This window comes from Siniperca chuatsi, linkage group LG5 (assembly GCF_020085105.1).
Source record: "Siniperca chuatsi isolate FFG_IHB_CAS linkage group LG5, ASM2008510v1, whole genome shotgun sequence".
NCBI classification, from domain to species: domain Eukaryota; kingdom Metazoa; phylum Chordata; class Actinopteri; order Centrarchiformes; family Sinipercidae; genus Siniperca; species Siniperca chuatsi.
In genome coordinates, this window is record NC_058046.1 from 17,695,912 (window position 1) to 17,713,503 (window position 17,592).

Consider the following 17,592-nt stretch of genomic DNA (forward strand, 5'->3'; position numbering starts at 1 on the left):
TTACTCAAGTAATGCACTCAACTTCAGTTTCAAAGTATCGGTACAACTCTAAAGTATTATATTCTAAAGTAAGAAGCATTTATTTTTAGTGAGACTCAAAACTTATACTTTTACTTGGCAGATGGGACATTTTATGTTTTATGTGTCTAGAGGTTTGGTTTTATTAATGTGTTTTTAAAGAAATATCACAGAAATTATTATCTCAAGTGTCTCATCATGGCTCTGTACTCTGTTTAAATACTGTACCTCGGCTACAATGTGCTATGAAACCTAACAAATGAAATGAAAAATGTTGGGAACAATGACAAAAGACCACAAAAAATCCAGTTTGTAACCATCATGTTCATGCCACCTTTTTTATTACCAGCAAACAAAGACAATGTATTGGGCCCTTTGGTGTCTGTCAGGTCTCATACTGCATACAACTTTTTCACTAATCATGAGTTTGGATTACTTCTTTTATGTCAATACAAAGCCCTCAATTGTCTTTATACATTGTGCACTTTGGTTAATTGGCCAAGAAAGAAAGTATGAGGGTGAAAATACTGGCGCTATGATGTCTTCCAGCAAACAAGTCTTCAAGGCAGAAAACACACACAAAATATACAGTTTGCCACAGTGAACAGGATTAAAATGCACAAATACCTTTTATAACTAAAGGATTTATTTATTTATTTATTTATTTTCCTTTACAGACTTGACATAAAGTAATGCTTTCTTACTACGGCTTCAAGTGCTTTTAAATGATCATTCCCCACAACATCTCCAGTCTGTAAGTGAATCATTTAAAGTCATTTACATCCACATCTCAAGTAGTACAATATATCCAAACAGTCTCAAACAATCTCCCATTGAAAACATGAATGAGAGCCAGTATGCAAGTTACCAGAAGCGCTAGAAAGACCTCTGCTGGTACAACTGAGAAGCATCATGTGAAAGGCATTTCACTGTAAAACAACATTAACCATCAACACTGTATTTAGGTACTATCCTGCCAGTAGTTGTGATTTAGGATTTGAGGTTTTGCAGCTTGATTGATATTCACAATAGATTTTTTCACGATAGATTGTGTGAAACAATCAAAAGCTCCAGAACAGCTACTTAATGGCCCTTGTTTTGTCAACTACTGTTACCAAAGTCAAGAATAAACTTTGAGGCTGCTCTGGTGTTTCTTTGGGACTGGGTTCCTTGCACCCTGATCAATGTTCTTCTCATATATTTAGTCATTTTGTTAGGAGGCCAAGCTTTAATTAAGAATAGTCTGAGCAGCAACATGTATTTTCCACTTCTTAATAAGTGAGCCTACCTGCTTTACTGAACTTCCAGAAGTCTGTGAAGAGTACCCGCTCCCTCTGTAGATATAAAGGGCCTATTCTAAGTTAATGAAAACACGATTCTTATTTTACAGGTGATTATACACTAATGAAAACATACTTATAAATATTATAATCCATTTCTGCCAATAGCTCCTCTTAAATGTTACATACTGGACCTTTAAGTTTCCTTCATCTGTGAGACCTTGAGTAGAGTGTGCACTTCAGACTAAATGATCTCACTTTAATTAAAGCTAGGGCAGGTAATGTATTTCAAAGCATTTTTTGTTATATTTGTTGAAATTCTCTTTACATCCCAACAGCAATCAATAAATCAAGTGCTCTGGAAAAAAAATCCAGGCCTGTAATAAGCCCAGCCAATGAAATGACTGGATGGCCAACCTGCCTGTCTTTCTACCTGCGTGCACTGGCCGTGCACTCATTGTGCATGAAAATGTGTTTTAGAGGAGTAGCTTAGGAGGGAGGTAAAGTCTGGGAGTTGAAAACACAAAATATACTAGTGCCCTTTATATTTTAATGAAGAAGAAAAGCCAACATCTTCAGAAAACAACTTTTATTTATATTTTGTTCACATGAAGAGCAACACAGTTTCAAAAGCATCTGCAGCATTTCATCCCAGTGCAAAACTAAGACAATCTGATTGGGTTTACTGCACATGTAGTACTCTACTACAATCCTCTCATCAGACCGGCCACATCATGGATTCAACAACTTTGACTGAACCCTGTACCTGTATAACATCAGCAACTCTTGTCTCTGAAAGCTTATTGCAACTGAGTTCACATGAATCAGTTTTCCAACCAAAACATGGTAGAAAAACAAAGCCCTAGAGCCTCAATAAAGCTGATTAATTAATCTGATTGCTGGAAGCTGGAGAAAAGAGTCCTCAACTGATGACACTTTTTCACAATAAAACAATGTGATCCACAATTAGCCAGGACATAAAAGTATAAGATGTGTAATACATTATGACAATATCTGTGAAACTATGATGGACTGGATGGAATAAGTAAATGGCAATACTGTTGATAAGCTCCAGACAGATCTAAACTGCAATGAGGTCCTTAAAAGTAAAGTCTGACACACTCATTACTACTTTCTTTTCTCCCCAGTTTGGAATGCACAATCCTCTGTACTGTGCTCCATTATATTGCTAACCCTCATTGTTAACCTGGGGAGGGTGTAGACAGCCATGCCTTTGATACACATGGTGTCTCTTGGTGTTTTTTCACGCGCCGGGCTTCGCTTTGTCTGGTCCCCTCCTGGATCCAACCCCTCCTTACAGCCACTTTGACCAAACAGGAATCACTAGAGCAGCAACAAACACAGGACTCCTTAAAAAAGGTTTCCCACCCAGTGCAGGGCCAATTATGTTGGAACTGGAACGCACGACCGAGCCGGGGGTAACCCAGATCTCGCGTGTCGCCTTTGTGACACACTTTGGTATTCTTTTGAACAGAAAATCCTGTGACGAAGAGGCTTCAGAAGAACATAATATGACAACCAAAAACAGAGATGCAAGTCTCATGACGATGTTAGGGATGTCCAAAGAAAATGGCTAAATCTGCAGTATATTTACTCAGTTATCCTGAATATCATGACAGCGATGGAGTGGATAAGTAAGCAGTACTGCTTTAAATAAAGCTCAAGATGAGTGTACAACTGTATTTAAATAAAATCTTGGAACAAAAGTTGGGGAAACATGTTTAGAAATTCTCTCAATAAATAGCTAGGCTACTCTTCATTCTCAGCAAAACGGCCAGTTAACATTTGAGTAACTTTCAACCTTCTGTATTTTTATTTGGCTGATGAGCAACAGCTTACTGGACAGATCAGTCATGCCCAATATAGATGTTCTTCTATACACTTTGTATCTTCAATATGCATATTAGCCCTTAAAACACAACAACATTCATCAGCAAATGACCTCCCTGGGGTGGCCTAAATCAAGACATACAGTAAAAGTATTTGACCAAGACTCTTGATCAATTCTATGTATACACATTTCCTCTTTACACTCTATATACATAACACAAAGCCAATCTTAAAATGTTAAAAGTCAAGATGTTTAAAACAGTAAATCTAAAATTTACAAACACACAAGAGTTAAAGAATGAGATTGTACAGTGACTGCACTGCAGGCTGAAAGCTATCAAAATAAAGCTTGATCCGAGCTAAACCGGGTTTATGACTGGTAGAGAGAGAAAGAAAGAAAAAATTACATTTGGCTCCAGTGTGCACTGCCTGCTCTCACCTAAGACACATTGGTTGTTGATTTAAACCTGCACTGTTGTGCAGTACGCCATCTACTATACACAGTGGGAAGGTTTTTCAGTACATTCAATTGATGCCAACACAAGTTTGGTATTTCAAGCTATCAATCAATCAACCAATTTTCGAGCCAAACCATGACTAATATAGTAAATGTTTTAGGTTGCATGAGTAACTGGAGCTCAGAATGGCAGACAGCTATTGTTCCTACACAGAAATAGGTTAGTTTTAACCTGGGAACCAGACGAATCTGCCAAGCTCACGTTTCATCTGCTCTGGCAGATATAATACGCATTTGCGAATTAGTCTGGGTTAGTTTAATGCTAAGAATAAATCCATCTCTCTAGTACCTGTAATTTCAACGTCTCTTCGCTGAGGAATCCCTGACAGCTGCATCTACATAATTATATCCGATTGTTTAGAGAAAGTCTAGGAATGACTGACAGTACATAAATAGAATGTTATGTTGACATTCTTCATACCTGCTCTTTCGAAGTGGCCATTACACAGGTCATACAGTTAAGCGCCTGAGAGCAGGCTGAGCGAAAGGAGTGTGGGAGAAGCATGATTGTCTGCTCAGGCATGAGGTTTAGATGAGAGCTGCAGAGGAGAGGTTTGGTCGACAGCATTAAGTGTGAGGAGTGTGTGTTTGCATCTGACAACTCCCTGTCAGACACACAATCAGAGCCACCCTGAGCTAGCAAATACAACTCACAGGACCGATCTCAGAAAATCAAACACCTTGTCCACCCAGGTAGAGCACAACCTCTGGCTTTGATTATTGCTCTGGCCTGGATAAAGGGAGTTGGAGAGACACAGTCCTACAATAGTGCAAACACTGCTGTTGTCTTGACGACACGCCCCGGTTGCCTGTTAGTGGGGCGGAGACTGGATGGAGCGCCTGTATTAGAGCCATTTTCGGAGTGTAGACAGGTTCTTGTCCATCCAGCGCTGGTTCAACCTGATGGTTTCCAAAGCTTCCTGCACGCTTCTCATCTGGGAGCCGCGCTCCTTCAGACCGGAGAAGAAACCCTGCACCTGCACAACACACACAAACACACATTGTGGTGTTGGCCAGATCAGACAACACACTAAAAGCATTGTGTAAACAGTTAACATATCCACACAAACAAGTGCACAGACCCTCAAATACGCTGCAGCATAAATGTATTCTGTTAGAAATAAAAGCATTAACAACATACTTGATCAAGGTGTGCCTGTGTGGAGAACTGGGAGGTGGCAGACTTGATGATTGTCTGGATGGCAAAGGAGCCCACAGGGAACCTACAGCCAAAAACACAAAAGCACAGATATTGTTTCATCTTTTCATTTTTATGTGAAATAATCTTAATATGTATTCTCAGTGATAACATGTTTGAAGCTGACAGGTACCACTTACTTATCTATGAGGCGGTCCCAGTTCTCTTGTATAAAATCCCAGACAAACAGGTAGCCAGCGAAGCCTTTACATACAGTGCTGATGACCAAAGGCAACTCCTGTGTCTGGATGATGTCCCCCTTCAGACCTGCCTTCAGAATCCTAGACAGACCGTGATAAGTGTTCTGTTTAAATGCTGTTTAGTGCATAAACAACATAACACTCACTTTGTCACTTCCATACAGCATGAGAGTTATGGCAAGAAAACAGTGCCGATTTAGTAACTGAAGCTCTCGACTGTAATCACAGTAACCAAGATGAATAAAACAATATTAACTGAATACTAAACATGGTAATGGTAACACATTTTTTTCTATGTACAATACAGTAATATGATGAGGATGGCACCAAAGCATATGAAATCATGACGTATTGGAGTAGGAGAAAATTTCTCAATTATGGGGGAAAATGTGTCTTTGTGATCTCTATGAGTTAACATGGGCCAGTTCGGGAGCCATACATCAAAAATGTATTATTTCTTTTACATAATGACACATTTTGGTGGTCACTGAAAAACAGACAAAAACAGGTGCAACACTGTTGATTCTGCAAATTGTATCTGTTGCACAAAATGATCTGCGACTTGACTCAAACCGACGGGATCAGACCGGAGAAGAAACCCTGCACCTGCACAACACACACAAACACACATTGTGGTGTTGGCCAGATCAGACAACACACTAAAAGCATTGTGTAAACAGTTAACATATCCACACAAACAAGTGCACAGACCCTCAAATACGCTGCAGCATAAATGTATTCTGTTAGAAATAAAAGCATTAACAACATACTTGATCAAGGTGTGCCTGTGTGGAGAACTGGGAGGTGGCAGACTTGATGATTGTCTGGATGGCAAAGGAGCCATCTTTGTCACCTCAAGATGAGTCCATGTTTGGTTATTTTCAAGTGTAATGTATTAATTAATTATTAATGTATTGGTTGGATTTTGCCTCTCAGTGGACTTCACCTGAGAGCAAAATGCTTTGAACGCTTAAAACATCGCTGCTGTGTTCCGCATTGGTTTCAAGTCATGTTTCAATAAAAGTTATTTTACTTAGCACAAGTGCATTGGATTCTCCTCTCTTTCAGCTTTTAAAATGAAATTGACGTGATCAGTTGAATATATGCTTAACAAATCATCAGTGGGGAAGGAAAGACAGTGATGCTTGATCCTAGCCAGAAGCAAACACAAACACTTACCATACTATACGCCGTGCGTCCTGAGTGGATGCTAGGCCCTGTAGCATTTTTCGTTTGTCTGCATCATAGGTGGCATTTCTGTACATGTTGAGCAAAGTCAACCAGTCTTCGGTTGACTGAGCAGCCACAGTGAATACAACTTTCTGCAGATCGCCTGAGATCCTACAGAAATATATAAAGACACAAAGTCTTTATATATGCACCAAATTTCAGTTTACTTTCTACAACTCAAATGTCAGATACCAGTTCAATCAAGTCACATTCCCCCATCCCTAAATTTGCTATCTCTAAAAAGCCAAAAAAATATACGCTATACGTACCCTAAGGTCCCATTGGCATACTGTTTGAACAGGGCTTTTGCTTGCTGAGTGCAGTTTTCTTCATTCAGGCTACAGGCCGTCCCCAGCAGGGCTGAGCGCAGCTCCTGTTTCGACACACTCTCTTCCTCTTCCCATGTTTGTTTGTCCATCAGAGAACCAAATTGATGCAGAATATAATTCTGTCATATGCAAGAAAAATAATCATGATTATATTAGTACACAGAAACACTACACTCAGTTAAACAGGTCACAAGAATACTTAATCTTACAAAATGACTTGAATTTTTCACAGACTTAGGATGTTAGCTTGTATCTTAGATACCCTGATGCAACAATAACTTGTAACTAAAACGCACCAACATTTTAACTTCTTGATAAAAAATTGTAATTTCATGTGTTTTTGTTGAACATATGAAGTATTAGTGTGCATTTTGTGATTTTGTGAAATTGATGTATTTTTAATAGTGTAGTTGATTTAAAGATAGATTATACATGTAGGTAAGGTGTGAGTCTGTGATCAGTAATGGGAAAAGAATCGCTTTAGCTTTAAATTTAAGGACTTCTGAGTCAAGGTTGTGTCTGGTAAAATTCAAGAACTCAAAATTGGCATATTTGAAATGTAATTATTACTTACTGACTTTATGTTACTGTTAAATGTACCACCTTATCATAATTCCCGCATCTAAAGCATGCTGACAAATTTCAGCAATATAAATTAAGCACTTTATAGTGCACATTGATTTTTAAAAACTTATTTTTTACTTTTGCTGATTTTCAAGACTATAGATATTATGGATGTGTTTCTGTGTATGTGTATCTTTATTCACAAAATTTATCGTGACCTAAATTTCTTAACCGAAGTGAGTGAGTGTGTGTATGTTTATGTACCTTCATGCGGGCCACAAGACTGTGCTCCTGTCTTTTGTCGAGCAGTCGGTAGATATCATTGAGCTGTAACAAGGCCTCTGTCACAGGAGAAGTCTCAGTTTCACTGGACATGTACTTCAACAGGTTGAAGACTTGAAGGAAGGACACACGTCCCAGTCTGTTGACAATAGAGGACAGTGAGGGAAAGGACAGAAAGGCAGAGAATGAAAGCATTTTAAAAGTTAAATACAGGAATTGGAAAATACTCCTCTACTTCTGTTTCTCCTGTCACTGAATTAAAAAAACAACTATTTATGTTGCGCGCTATACCTGGAGAGTGCAAAGATGTTGTGTATGAGCGAGGCACGGTCCTCATGTGTAAGAACACTGACATTGCTGGACAAAGCATTTATAAGAGCAGCCCAGCCCTTGTCTCCGTAGTGGACGATGTAGAAGCCTGTGTTTCTGTAGTTCAACTTCAGCCACTTTACACTTTCTGGCAGCTTAAGAGTCTCTGAAAACACACACAAACACATGCAGACACACACAAACATTTACCGTTTGACACAGTACCAGAGACTCTTGAGACTTGATGTTTGCAGGTTAATACTTTGTATTTTACCTGACTTGGTCTTCAGAGTGAACACCTGTTTGCACTCAGGGGCCAAACTACAGCTGTCGTTCACGTACGTCACTGGAATATTCCACAAGCTAAAGAGAGCACAAAATACAGTTAGGGTTGTGGTGTATTTCTATGGTCTCTGTGTGTAGTAATGTAACCCACCTGGAAGTACGCGTGGCATTGTCAGTCGTAAGCAGGAAGTGTTCCTGTGTGAAGGTCACCTGTTCTCCATTGCGGCTTACAGTGACCAATGGGAAGCCTTTCTGTGACGTCCATGAGCTCATCATCTCTGACACATTCTGGTGCTGCATCGAGACTTCGACCTGAAGACAGGAAGAGAAATACAGAGTCTGTGCAGTCCAATGCTATGTTCATTGATTTTTTTAATATATGAAGATAATTGTGGGAGTGGTCTGAAACTTTGCAGCTATATTCTGAAGATTTGTGGTATAATCCAAACCCAAAGGGGAAATTAACAGAGGCAAAAAAACAAACACGTGGGATAAGCTCAAAAGGTTTACACAACTCACAGATTCCATCTAGACAATGTCTTTTATTGAATATGCCAAACCTCAACAGTCCCTATGAATTCTTATTAGCTTTTGATGTCCGCAAAATCCACTTTTCTTATTTTGCCATTTAATTAACTTTTTAATACTAACAGACTTTTGGGATTGGTAGCATTGTGGCAGACTTCCAGATGACCTGTGTGAGACTAAGCAGGTAAAAAATCAACAGGGGGAAGTAATGAGTTGGCAGACTGCCGTTAAACTGAGGGCACTGGATTCAAGCCCTTTTGACAGTAATAATGTACTGTCTGTCTGGAAAGCCAGATGGCTGACAGATTACAGAGGGAAGTTAAGTGTTAAATGTAGCCAAAGTGATAAACTACTGACATGTGCTGGCCATAGAACCAAAAAACAAAAAGGCACACACACACACACACACACACCTGTGTAAGGCTGTTCCAGAGGTCATCCGTGTCCGTGTTTAATCCACTGAACTGATTTAGGTATTGAATGATACCCTTTCTGAACTGTTGGTCGCCTGGCAGGGAGGCATTTAGCATCAGGAGTATGGACGCACCCTGGAAGACAGAGCACAAAGCACCTGTGATCAGACCCAAAACAGCACTAACTACAGTTATAACTGAGTGTAAGGTCCTGTGGAGATAAACAGCACTATATGGAAATTAAGTGAATCAATGAACATTGCATCTATTTGTCTACATATATGTTATATATAGAAGTGTACCTTTTCATAGGAGACAGAGTCAAACATCTCTTCCACCTGTTCCGGTGTATTAACCTCTGTCGACACAGCGTGGGAGGAGTTTAGTGCATCTTTGTCCAAGGCTCTGAACCGCACAGCCAGGAACAAATTACCCTGCAAACAAACACAGGACTTACTGCTAAGGCACATAGTGAGGCACACAACTTTATATGCCTCAAAATATGTAAGGATTAATTTATGAGCCAGATGTGTGAACTTACAATGTCCAGCTGGGGCAACACTGTCTGCAGTGACATATACTGCATGTAAGTGGCAAAGCCTTCGTTGAGCCACAGGTCATTCCACCAGCTCATAGTTACCAGGTTTCCAAACCACTGCAAACACAACATCAGAGGTAGATTAGGACCTGACTTGAGGAGCATATTTACTGTCTATGTTCCTTTCACAAACACACAGGCAAATACAACTACCTGATGAGCGAGCTCATGCGCTATGACAGAGGCAACTACTTGTTTTTCCAGAGGACAGGACTGTTTGCCCACCAGCAGGCTGGTCTCTCTGAAAGTGATGAGTCCCCAGTTCTCCATGGCTCCTGCCAGAAAGTCCGGGATAGCTACCAAGTCTGACAAAAGAGAGAGGGAGCATATCGGTATGTGTAAAAAGGGGAGAAAAGAAAGAACAATTGGAGGAGGATAAAATAAGTGCCTGTGTGTTCTCACCTAGTTTTTTGAGGGGGTAGTTAATTTCAAAGAAGTTATTGTAAAACTCCAGCAGTTTGGAGGCTGTGTCCAGAGCATAGTCAGTGTGCTCCTTCTTCTCTGGCACAGAGTACACAGAGACCTAAAACACACAGACACAGATATAGTTATACACACATCAAGACGGTTTATCAGCAACAACACAACCTCACTGAATACTACATTTAAAAAAATGCAAGTACAGCCTGCACTGAGAGCAAAAAGGAGTCATATCTGTGCCAGACCTACCAGAGTTTCTGAGACATTTTTGCTGATGGGGGTGAAGTTAGCGACGATGAAGGCCACCAGGTAGGTGCTCATGTTGACACTGGTCTTTTCAAACTCATCTTGCATGAAGCCATTGGGAAGTAGTGTGGTTTTAGCCTGAAACACAGCATAAGGACAATATGCTCCATACTCCAAACTAAATCCACTTTGGCATCTTCTCAGACTGCTATGAAATACAGCGCTGCAAGCAAAAACCAATACATGGTCTGTTAGCTTAATTGTGCCCACGCTAAGAGCTTGTGAGTCACAGTGGGAACAGGAATGACCCTCAAGTTCCTCATAATACAGAGTGAGTGACATGACAATGTCTAGGTGGCACACATGATATTATTGGTCAGCTGCAGTTGAGAGAGCAGAGGATGAGGCTGTGCACAATGACAAAGACAAAACTCTTTTTAGGTCATAAACCTGCCATTTTGCCAGTGAACATGCCAAATTATATTTATTATATTTAATTTGGTATGTACTACCAGCCTGATGCTAATAACAACTGGCATCACGTTGAGCCTGTCAATACTCAACATCTGTGCTAACCTAGTGACGCTGAGCACAGACACTGATAGATCCTGTTTCTAGCTTACTAAATGAAAATGATTCAATTATTATTTAACGTCCATTTACATTTTTGGTATGTTCAAAAAGAATATTTTAAAGTTTAACTTGCACTTAGAAAATAATCTGTGTCACAATACTAAAACCAACTGTAATTCAAAACTGGAATCACATCAGTGTTTTAGTTTTAAATCTCAAATTTACCTGTTAAACAATGCCAGCCCTTATATCAAATTCTCTGTAAATGCTAAAGTGGAAAAATTATGTCAACCAAATATACATTGATGGAGCCATTTAGCACACTAAGTGGGATGTTTCAACACTTGTTACCATACTGTAAAAATAACCCAGACTTAACTAATGTTACAGTACCTTAGGCATGTTGGAAAGAGTCATGTAGTTTGGTTTTCTGCTGATTTTAATCAGAAAGGTGGCTTTGAAAGCTGGTTCATCAAAGCAAGGAAAGGCTTTCCTAGCTGACAGTGGCTCAAACTGGGTTGCAGCTAGGACACTGGGGACAAGAGGGAGATGGGCATGATCATACTGAAATAGCAAATTAGATAAATGTTGTAAAATCAATAACAGCCTCCAATTTCAGTTTTTAATTGTTATTATTACGGCACTGCTAGTGTCTGGTCATGAGTTGAGCCAAAGGTCACAAGAATAGCTGTGAAGATACATAATCCTCTCCATACAGGCTTTTTATAAAGTCCTTACTCTGCAGCATATCTTTGAGTGCAGCCAATTAGTCAAGTGTACCTTCTCTTTCCATCTTTATCTGTGTATGAGCTGTTGTAGAAACCATCATAGGTGTGTGAGAAGTTGGCAGAGTAATCCAGAGTCAAAACACAGTACTGGCCAGCCTTCAGCTCGTCAGAGAACTTAATAGCTATCTGCTGTGTGGGTTTGTACTCCAATACAGTCACATCACTGGCCTCCCCATCACCCAACTGGAAGAGAGAAAGCATTAGTTAACAACTAGCAGACAAGATAACAAAAGCAAAAAGTTTGAATCAATTATTTTGTTCAGGCACAAATTAAATCTTTGTATACAGTTCTGTACATCAAGGCAGGCAGGCTTTGCACATCACAGAATGTCAATTAAATCATCTAAACTCTGTCATTACACCTTATCATTAGCACACAAGCCCCTTCCAATCCCACCTTGACGGTAGCTTTGGTAATGTTGAGATTAGCACTGTGCAGGACAATGCGCTTGGTGTTGTGAAGCACAGACATGCTGATAACAGTGCGGCCGGTGAAGGTCATATTGTCAAAGTCAGGGTTCAGGGTGAGGTCATAGCTGAGAGGACGTATGCTACGAGGCAGCCGGAGCTGTGCCCATGGAAACAGTTCACCATTTGTGGACACAGGGTAGACTGGCTCAAAGGGAGCGGTCTGGTTCGGCTTAGGACAACCCATCTGCAGAAGGATGGAGGATTGGGGGCAGCCAGGAAAAAGGATATGACAGAGAAAAGGTAAATAATCTGACAAAAGATATAGACATAATGTGTTGAAAGAGTCATGTTTAGCTATCTACACATGTTCACAAAACCTACCTTAACAGAAATAGTGAACATTTTTCTTACCTTGGTAAAATTGCATCCAGGTACGAAGTACAGTACCATGGTCATAGAGGCCACTATCACCAGGAACAACACACATACAACCATGGTACGCACTGAGGGTCGTGAACATGACCTGAGACCAAAAAGAGTTTAACATTAGTTATGTTGACTAATTTACAAATACAGGGTGAAAAGGGGACAGAGGCTACGAACATAAAGCTTCAACTTTGTACTCTGTTGCAGTACTTCTTTATCGGCATCATGCAGAAACTGAAGCTTGACTATATTTTCTGTGTAAGACTTGAGCAGGAAGTAAACTGCCATCTAAACAGTCAATGGGATAAACTGCAGCTAGTGTGAAAAAAGCCAGATCTTTTCGGAATTGTCATATAAACGGAGAACAAAATCAACCTGTTTTTTTTCTGAGTCTGAGAAAACACTCCCTTGCCTTGATTAATTGTGATGTTGCAGGTTCTATGCGAGAAAAGTCAAAGTACTATGAGGCAGGGGTGCACAATTATATTAAACAATTATTTTGTCTAATATTGTGACAACATTTAATGGTTGCTTTTGTTGATCTGTTAATACCACTGAAAGGTTCCCTGAACAGTATTGTCGCTACGATGACTGGTTGAGTGCTTCAAAGGATTTGTCATATTACATTGAGGTGCATTAACTCCTTTCACTCCTATTCATGCTTCATTGACATTATCTGATCAGTAACCCATGATGATTGTGCCTCTAACAATTTTTAGCATCTTACTTAACATGGATTTGCTTCTTTACTGTAGCCACAATGTTTCCGACAGGACTTCGAATGTAGCTGCAGTTTTCAGGAAATGCTTCTTTACAAATCTAAGTGCAAGCCGTTCACAAAAACCACCACAGGTTGTTTTATGATTCAATGTAAATCTTTGTCAAAGATGAGGTCATGGAAGAAATAGATTTTTACTGAGCCCACAGAGATTACCCATGGTGCTGTACTTGCTACCATGTGTTTATTACTTCCATCTATACTTACTGGCTCAGTAAAGCTTAACTATCTCAAAATGTGTTTCCCAAAAATAACAAAAGTTCTTCAGTATTTAGTTCATATGGAAGTTTTAGAAACTTAGTTAAAGTGTCAAAATACATTCACCTTGTATATCACCAGACTCCATAAAAATAATAATCACAGAAGCTATTACATATGATAATACATGATTACTTATGCAGCACTGCTTTGAGACAGAAATGCCACAAGGCATACCACACTAGAAAAAGATACATATAAGACAACATACTGCACAGCATCCCAAATGATGACCTTTTCAGTGCATTACCTGGGTGGAGCCTGTCTGGTATAAGGAGAAGAGCTGGATCTGTGAGCAGAGCTACGGTTCATGAAGGACATGCCCAGCAGACGGGCTGAAGACTCGCAGTCCTCCTCATCCTCGTCTATGTCATTCTCTCCCAGGCCTCGCACAAGCAACCGTGAGCTACGAGGCTCATACACTACCTCATCTGGGTCAAGAGCAGGAAACGTCTGGAGAGAGCATGTACAGTACACTCTGTTATTCCTCAGTTAAGCTGTGCAGTGTTTCTCATATAATGTTAATAACTGGATTGCCTTCTCAGGTAAAATAATTAGCACAGGGTAAGATGTCATATGTGGAGGCGATGAGGAGAGTGAGGACAGAGACAAGAATAATGGAAAATAATCAGGACAGAGAAGAGTCTGTCAACAAAGAACAGGGCACAGATGGCAGTGAATCATAATGATCTGAGTGTCAGAGAGTGAGGGTGAAAGGTAATGAGGACTGGGGGACAAACTTAAGGTCTATAAGACTTTGTTTACGAGGCTTTATGATACAGTATGTCTTTCTCACAGAAGCTGAATGTGGAAAAAGGGTCATTGTAGCTCTGAAGAGAAGGATTTTGATACCATTAATACACCAAAGACACATCATCATCATCATGCTAAAATTAAGTTCCTTTTTGCTAGAAGTAATTCTCACCATGTTGACTATAGATAGTTGCAGTTGGCATTTACAGATGAAAGCACTTGTGAGAAATGTGATCAGTAGTGCAAATATGCATTTTGATATATGCAAATTATTGAGCCAGGCTGGTCCTTGAAATAAAGGCATACATAGCATGCATGGCATAAGATGACATGAGCATACCGGAAATGCAGTGGAGTCTTTGGCCAAATCCACAACATCAGGCTCTTCTTCAAACATGCTGTTCTCAATCATGTTCCTCGGCAGGTTGGCACGCTCTACGACACACAGAGGAAGAGAAATCAGACAGGATTGTCAAAATGGGATATAAAAGAGGTGAGAGAGAGAACAGAATCCAAATGGTTGTATACATTGACACACACACACACACACACACAGTACAGTATGTTAACATATGCGCTTTGTTTTTGTAGTTTCAGAGCTTAGTGGAGAGTAGTGGCAACAAGCCATTTTTCAACACAAAGCCTTGTTATGCTTGTTATTGTCACCTAATGTGCAAGCAATATGAAGCCTCGTTTAATAAAGCACTGCCTGAGTTACTTCAGTTTCCTGTTACTAAACCTCCTACAGTATTTCCTAGTACTTTGACCTACATAGAACGGGTTCATCAGGCCAGTGAAACAGCTACCTTAAAGCACTGGTATTACGAAAAGATAGGAATCGCTGTATTTCCTTCACAGTTTATTCATTTAACTGCAGTGTCAAAAAACAACTGACAAAGTGCCCTCAAAACTAAGAAAAAGCAAATACAATGAATATTCATCATCTGGCCATGTCACATGCTACTGCAGTTTACAAAAGCCTGCATTTCCACAAACTAACCTGCGTCTTCAGCATCATGAGAAGAGTTATGCCTTGTCTTACAAAATCCATGTGATTTTATGGCAGCCGGATTCTCCCCTCAGTAATTCTTGAAACAATCAGAGGCATGTTCAACTTCCTAATTCAATAATAACGAAAGTAGTAAAACACAGTGCAATGCAAGTCTCCCGTTTTGCCTCACGTTCCGGTCATGCTTTTACAGGCTAAAGACAATGCCTTTTCAGTCTCAGTTGGTGATGGATTTGAGTGGAAAGCACCGAAAGACAGTAAACACCTACAGAAAACACAGAGTTCATACAGAAACAATGACACCAAACAAAGGTAAGCTTTAGCTCCCCAAAAGGAAGAAAAGAGTCCAGAAATGCACAAGGTGAATTTAGTTACTTATCTGTCCTGTACAGTGTTTTTGATATAACTGTATGGGCTGTCACTGTGTCTCTGTCTGGACCACATTGCTGTGATATGAATGTCTATTAATAGGCAAAGAGCTAAGTAGTAGGTAATGTGTAATGTGCAGAGGAGGATATGATAAAAATAAGACCCACAAAAAACACATCACACTTGACTGATAATGATTGCCTTCTAACAGCTGTGGGATATTAAGTTATTTCATCTGCGCAGGATGACAGATAAGAGAGGCAGTTGATGTGATGGTTATTATCTAGACTACAATTAGAAAACACAGCAAGCAAATGTAAATAACCAACAACTCTAGCACTTTCGTCAAGCTTGTATGTAAATACAGCAGTAAGGCATGTTATCAGCTGACTGCTCTCTTCCTGTTTACGCAAAACATTTATCAACCCTACTTTAGAGTCATAGAAATATAGTTAAGTGTATGTGTCTGACTTTAAAAGGTGTGTTCATTAATTCAACCCAGGTAAGAACAGACAACAGACCCACTATTTAGAAGAAGAACTGAGCTGCAATACTGTTATTGGTTGGTTGGTCACTAAAAACAAATGGGAAGGAACCCTCTGCTAATGTTGTCTCATCATTATCTGATCAAAATATGATTGTGAAATGTGACTTAAAAAATCACTATGTCACAACAAACAAGCGCACACACACAAAAAACAGGAAGTCTAACTGCTGTGATTTGGTGATCACTTCTTCCAGGTTGAGACCATAACATCGACCGAGGAGAGACTCAGCTTTCCTGAGAGCTGTTATAGTGTGTGAATTGGCCATTTTGTTTGTTTTAATAAAGCCCTGCACGAAATGGGATCATAGCAGAAGTTATAAAGCAGCTGGCTGCTGGTTGCCTGAGCTGAGCATGACTTATCAGCTCTCCACACCAAGATCAAACACAGATATTATCAAACAGTGCTGCTGTGTTTTAACAGACAACTTGAGTCTCAACGGTGGCATACTATGCTTCTGTCAAGAGTCTCAAAACGGCCATTGTCTAAGCTGTTAGAAATGTGTTATTGACTTTGTTCAGGTCAAATAAAATCAAAACGTTACATAATTAAACAGCTCATTCTGAGTTGTGCTTATGGGGAAGAGATAGTCATGTGCAGTAAAATGTTATCATCCCACTGCAGGACCGTCAACATACATTGCATTTAAGTTAGCTTCTTCTCTTCCCTCAACTGTAAAAAAAAAGAGACCAGTCACTCAGAAAGCGTAAAGGTAGCTTTCATTTAGCTTGTCAAAAGTGAAACCCACCCCTCTCAAAATATGCCCTCGGGTGAATGTCACTCCCAGTGAACTTGCTGCTAATATCCCGTTATTTATTAGCTGGCCTGCTGCGGTTAGCTTGCTGTTACTGTAACGTCTACTATCTTCCTTTCTTACCTGTATTGTTACTGTCAAAGGGATCCATGGTAGGATATCTCAAACAACTCCTCGCCTCCAAAACAAGGGAACCTCTACAGCAGCTCGACAGACGTGATGTTTTTCTCGCTGGCCACAGCCCACCGCAGGCTATCAGACGCTCACAATAAATAACGTTAGCAGCCTATCCCCACTGCACTAACGTTAGCTACGTAGTTGCTAGCTTGGAACTAGCCAACTTCTGACAATTGTAACTGACTGAAAGACATTCAGTTTGCTAACGTTAGCTGATTTGCATAACTTTATCGATCATAGCTGTCTTGCGGACTAAAACGTGAGTACGGTGGAATTATCTAAAAATCGGACCTTACGCTAAAAATATGTAAACAAATCTTACTCTAAATGCCCGGTGAACTAACGAACGAGCAAATGAGACTTTCCTTCCTCCCTGACCAGTTGTTGACAACCTCCCATCAATTTACAATACTGGCATCCTATTGGATGTTACCACCGGGGGGCGGGGCCAGGGCACATGATAGGCACATCAACACACACATG

At 40.0% G+C, this 17,592-nt stretch overlaps 1 protein-coding gene across 3 annotated transcripts; it reads right to left on the minus strand.

Annotated features, from left to right (window-relative positions):
* Positions 1–1,872: 1,872 nt before the first annotated feature.
* LOC122876429 (leucyl/cystinyl aminopeptidase) lies at positions 1,873–17,496 on the minus strand. 3 transcript variants are annotated; one of them, XM_044196776.1, is made up of 23 exons: positions 17,056–17,495; positions 15,256–15,343; positions 14,596–14,690; positions 13,753–13,955; positions 12,452–12,563; positions 12,027–12,284; positions 11,622–11,812; positions 11,235–11,373; positions 10,272–10,406; positions 10,005–10,125; positions 9,756–9,907; positions 9,546–9,659; positions 9,307–9,438; positions 9,005–9,139; positions 8,215–8,375; positions 8,053–8,141; positions 7,761–7,944; positions 7,452–7,608; positions 6,564–6,742; positions 6,244–6,405; positions 5,005–5,145; positions 4,808–4,889; positions 1,873–4,643 (listed from the first exon to the last, which is right to left on the minus strand). In XM_044196776.1, the coding sequence occupies exons 3-23, from the start codon at positions 14,665–14,667 to the stop codon at positions 4,512–4,514; spliced, it is 3,051 nt and encodes a 1,016-aa protein (XP_044052711.1). In that variant the 5' UTR covers positions 14,668–14,690; positions 15,256–15,343; positions 17,056–17,495; the 3' UTR covers positions 1,873–4,511. The 3 variants fall into 3 exon arrangements, with proteins under 3 accessions (XP_044052711.1, XP_044052710.1, XP_044052712.1); XM_044196775.1 differs by lacking the exon at positions 15,256–15,343; XM_044196777.1 differs by lacking the exons at positions 1,873–4,643; positions 4,808–4,889; positions 5,005–5,145; positions 15,256–15,343 and adding an exon at positions 5,412–5,670 and having other exon boundaries at positions 17,056–17,496.
* Between the last annotated feature and the right edge of the window lie 96 nt (positions 17,497–17,592).

What these genes read in the sequence shown, in the direction of transcription:
- LOC122876429 (XM_044196775.1), bottom strand. Translation starts at nt 17,083, where the DNA reads ATGGATCCCTTTGACAGTAACAATACAG. An exon ending in CTACCCCCTCAAAAAACTAG is followed by an intron (nt 9,908 to 10,004) that starts GTGAGAACACAC and finishes CTCTTTTGTCAG; the next exon opens with ACTTGGTAGCTATCCCGGAC. An exon ending in CGCATGAGCTCGCTCATCAG is followed by an intron (nt 9,660 to 9,755) that starts GTAGTTGTATTT and finishes TTGTGTTTGCAG; the next exon opens with TGGTTTGGAAACCTGGTAAC.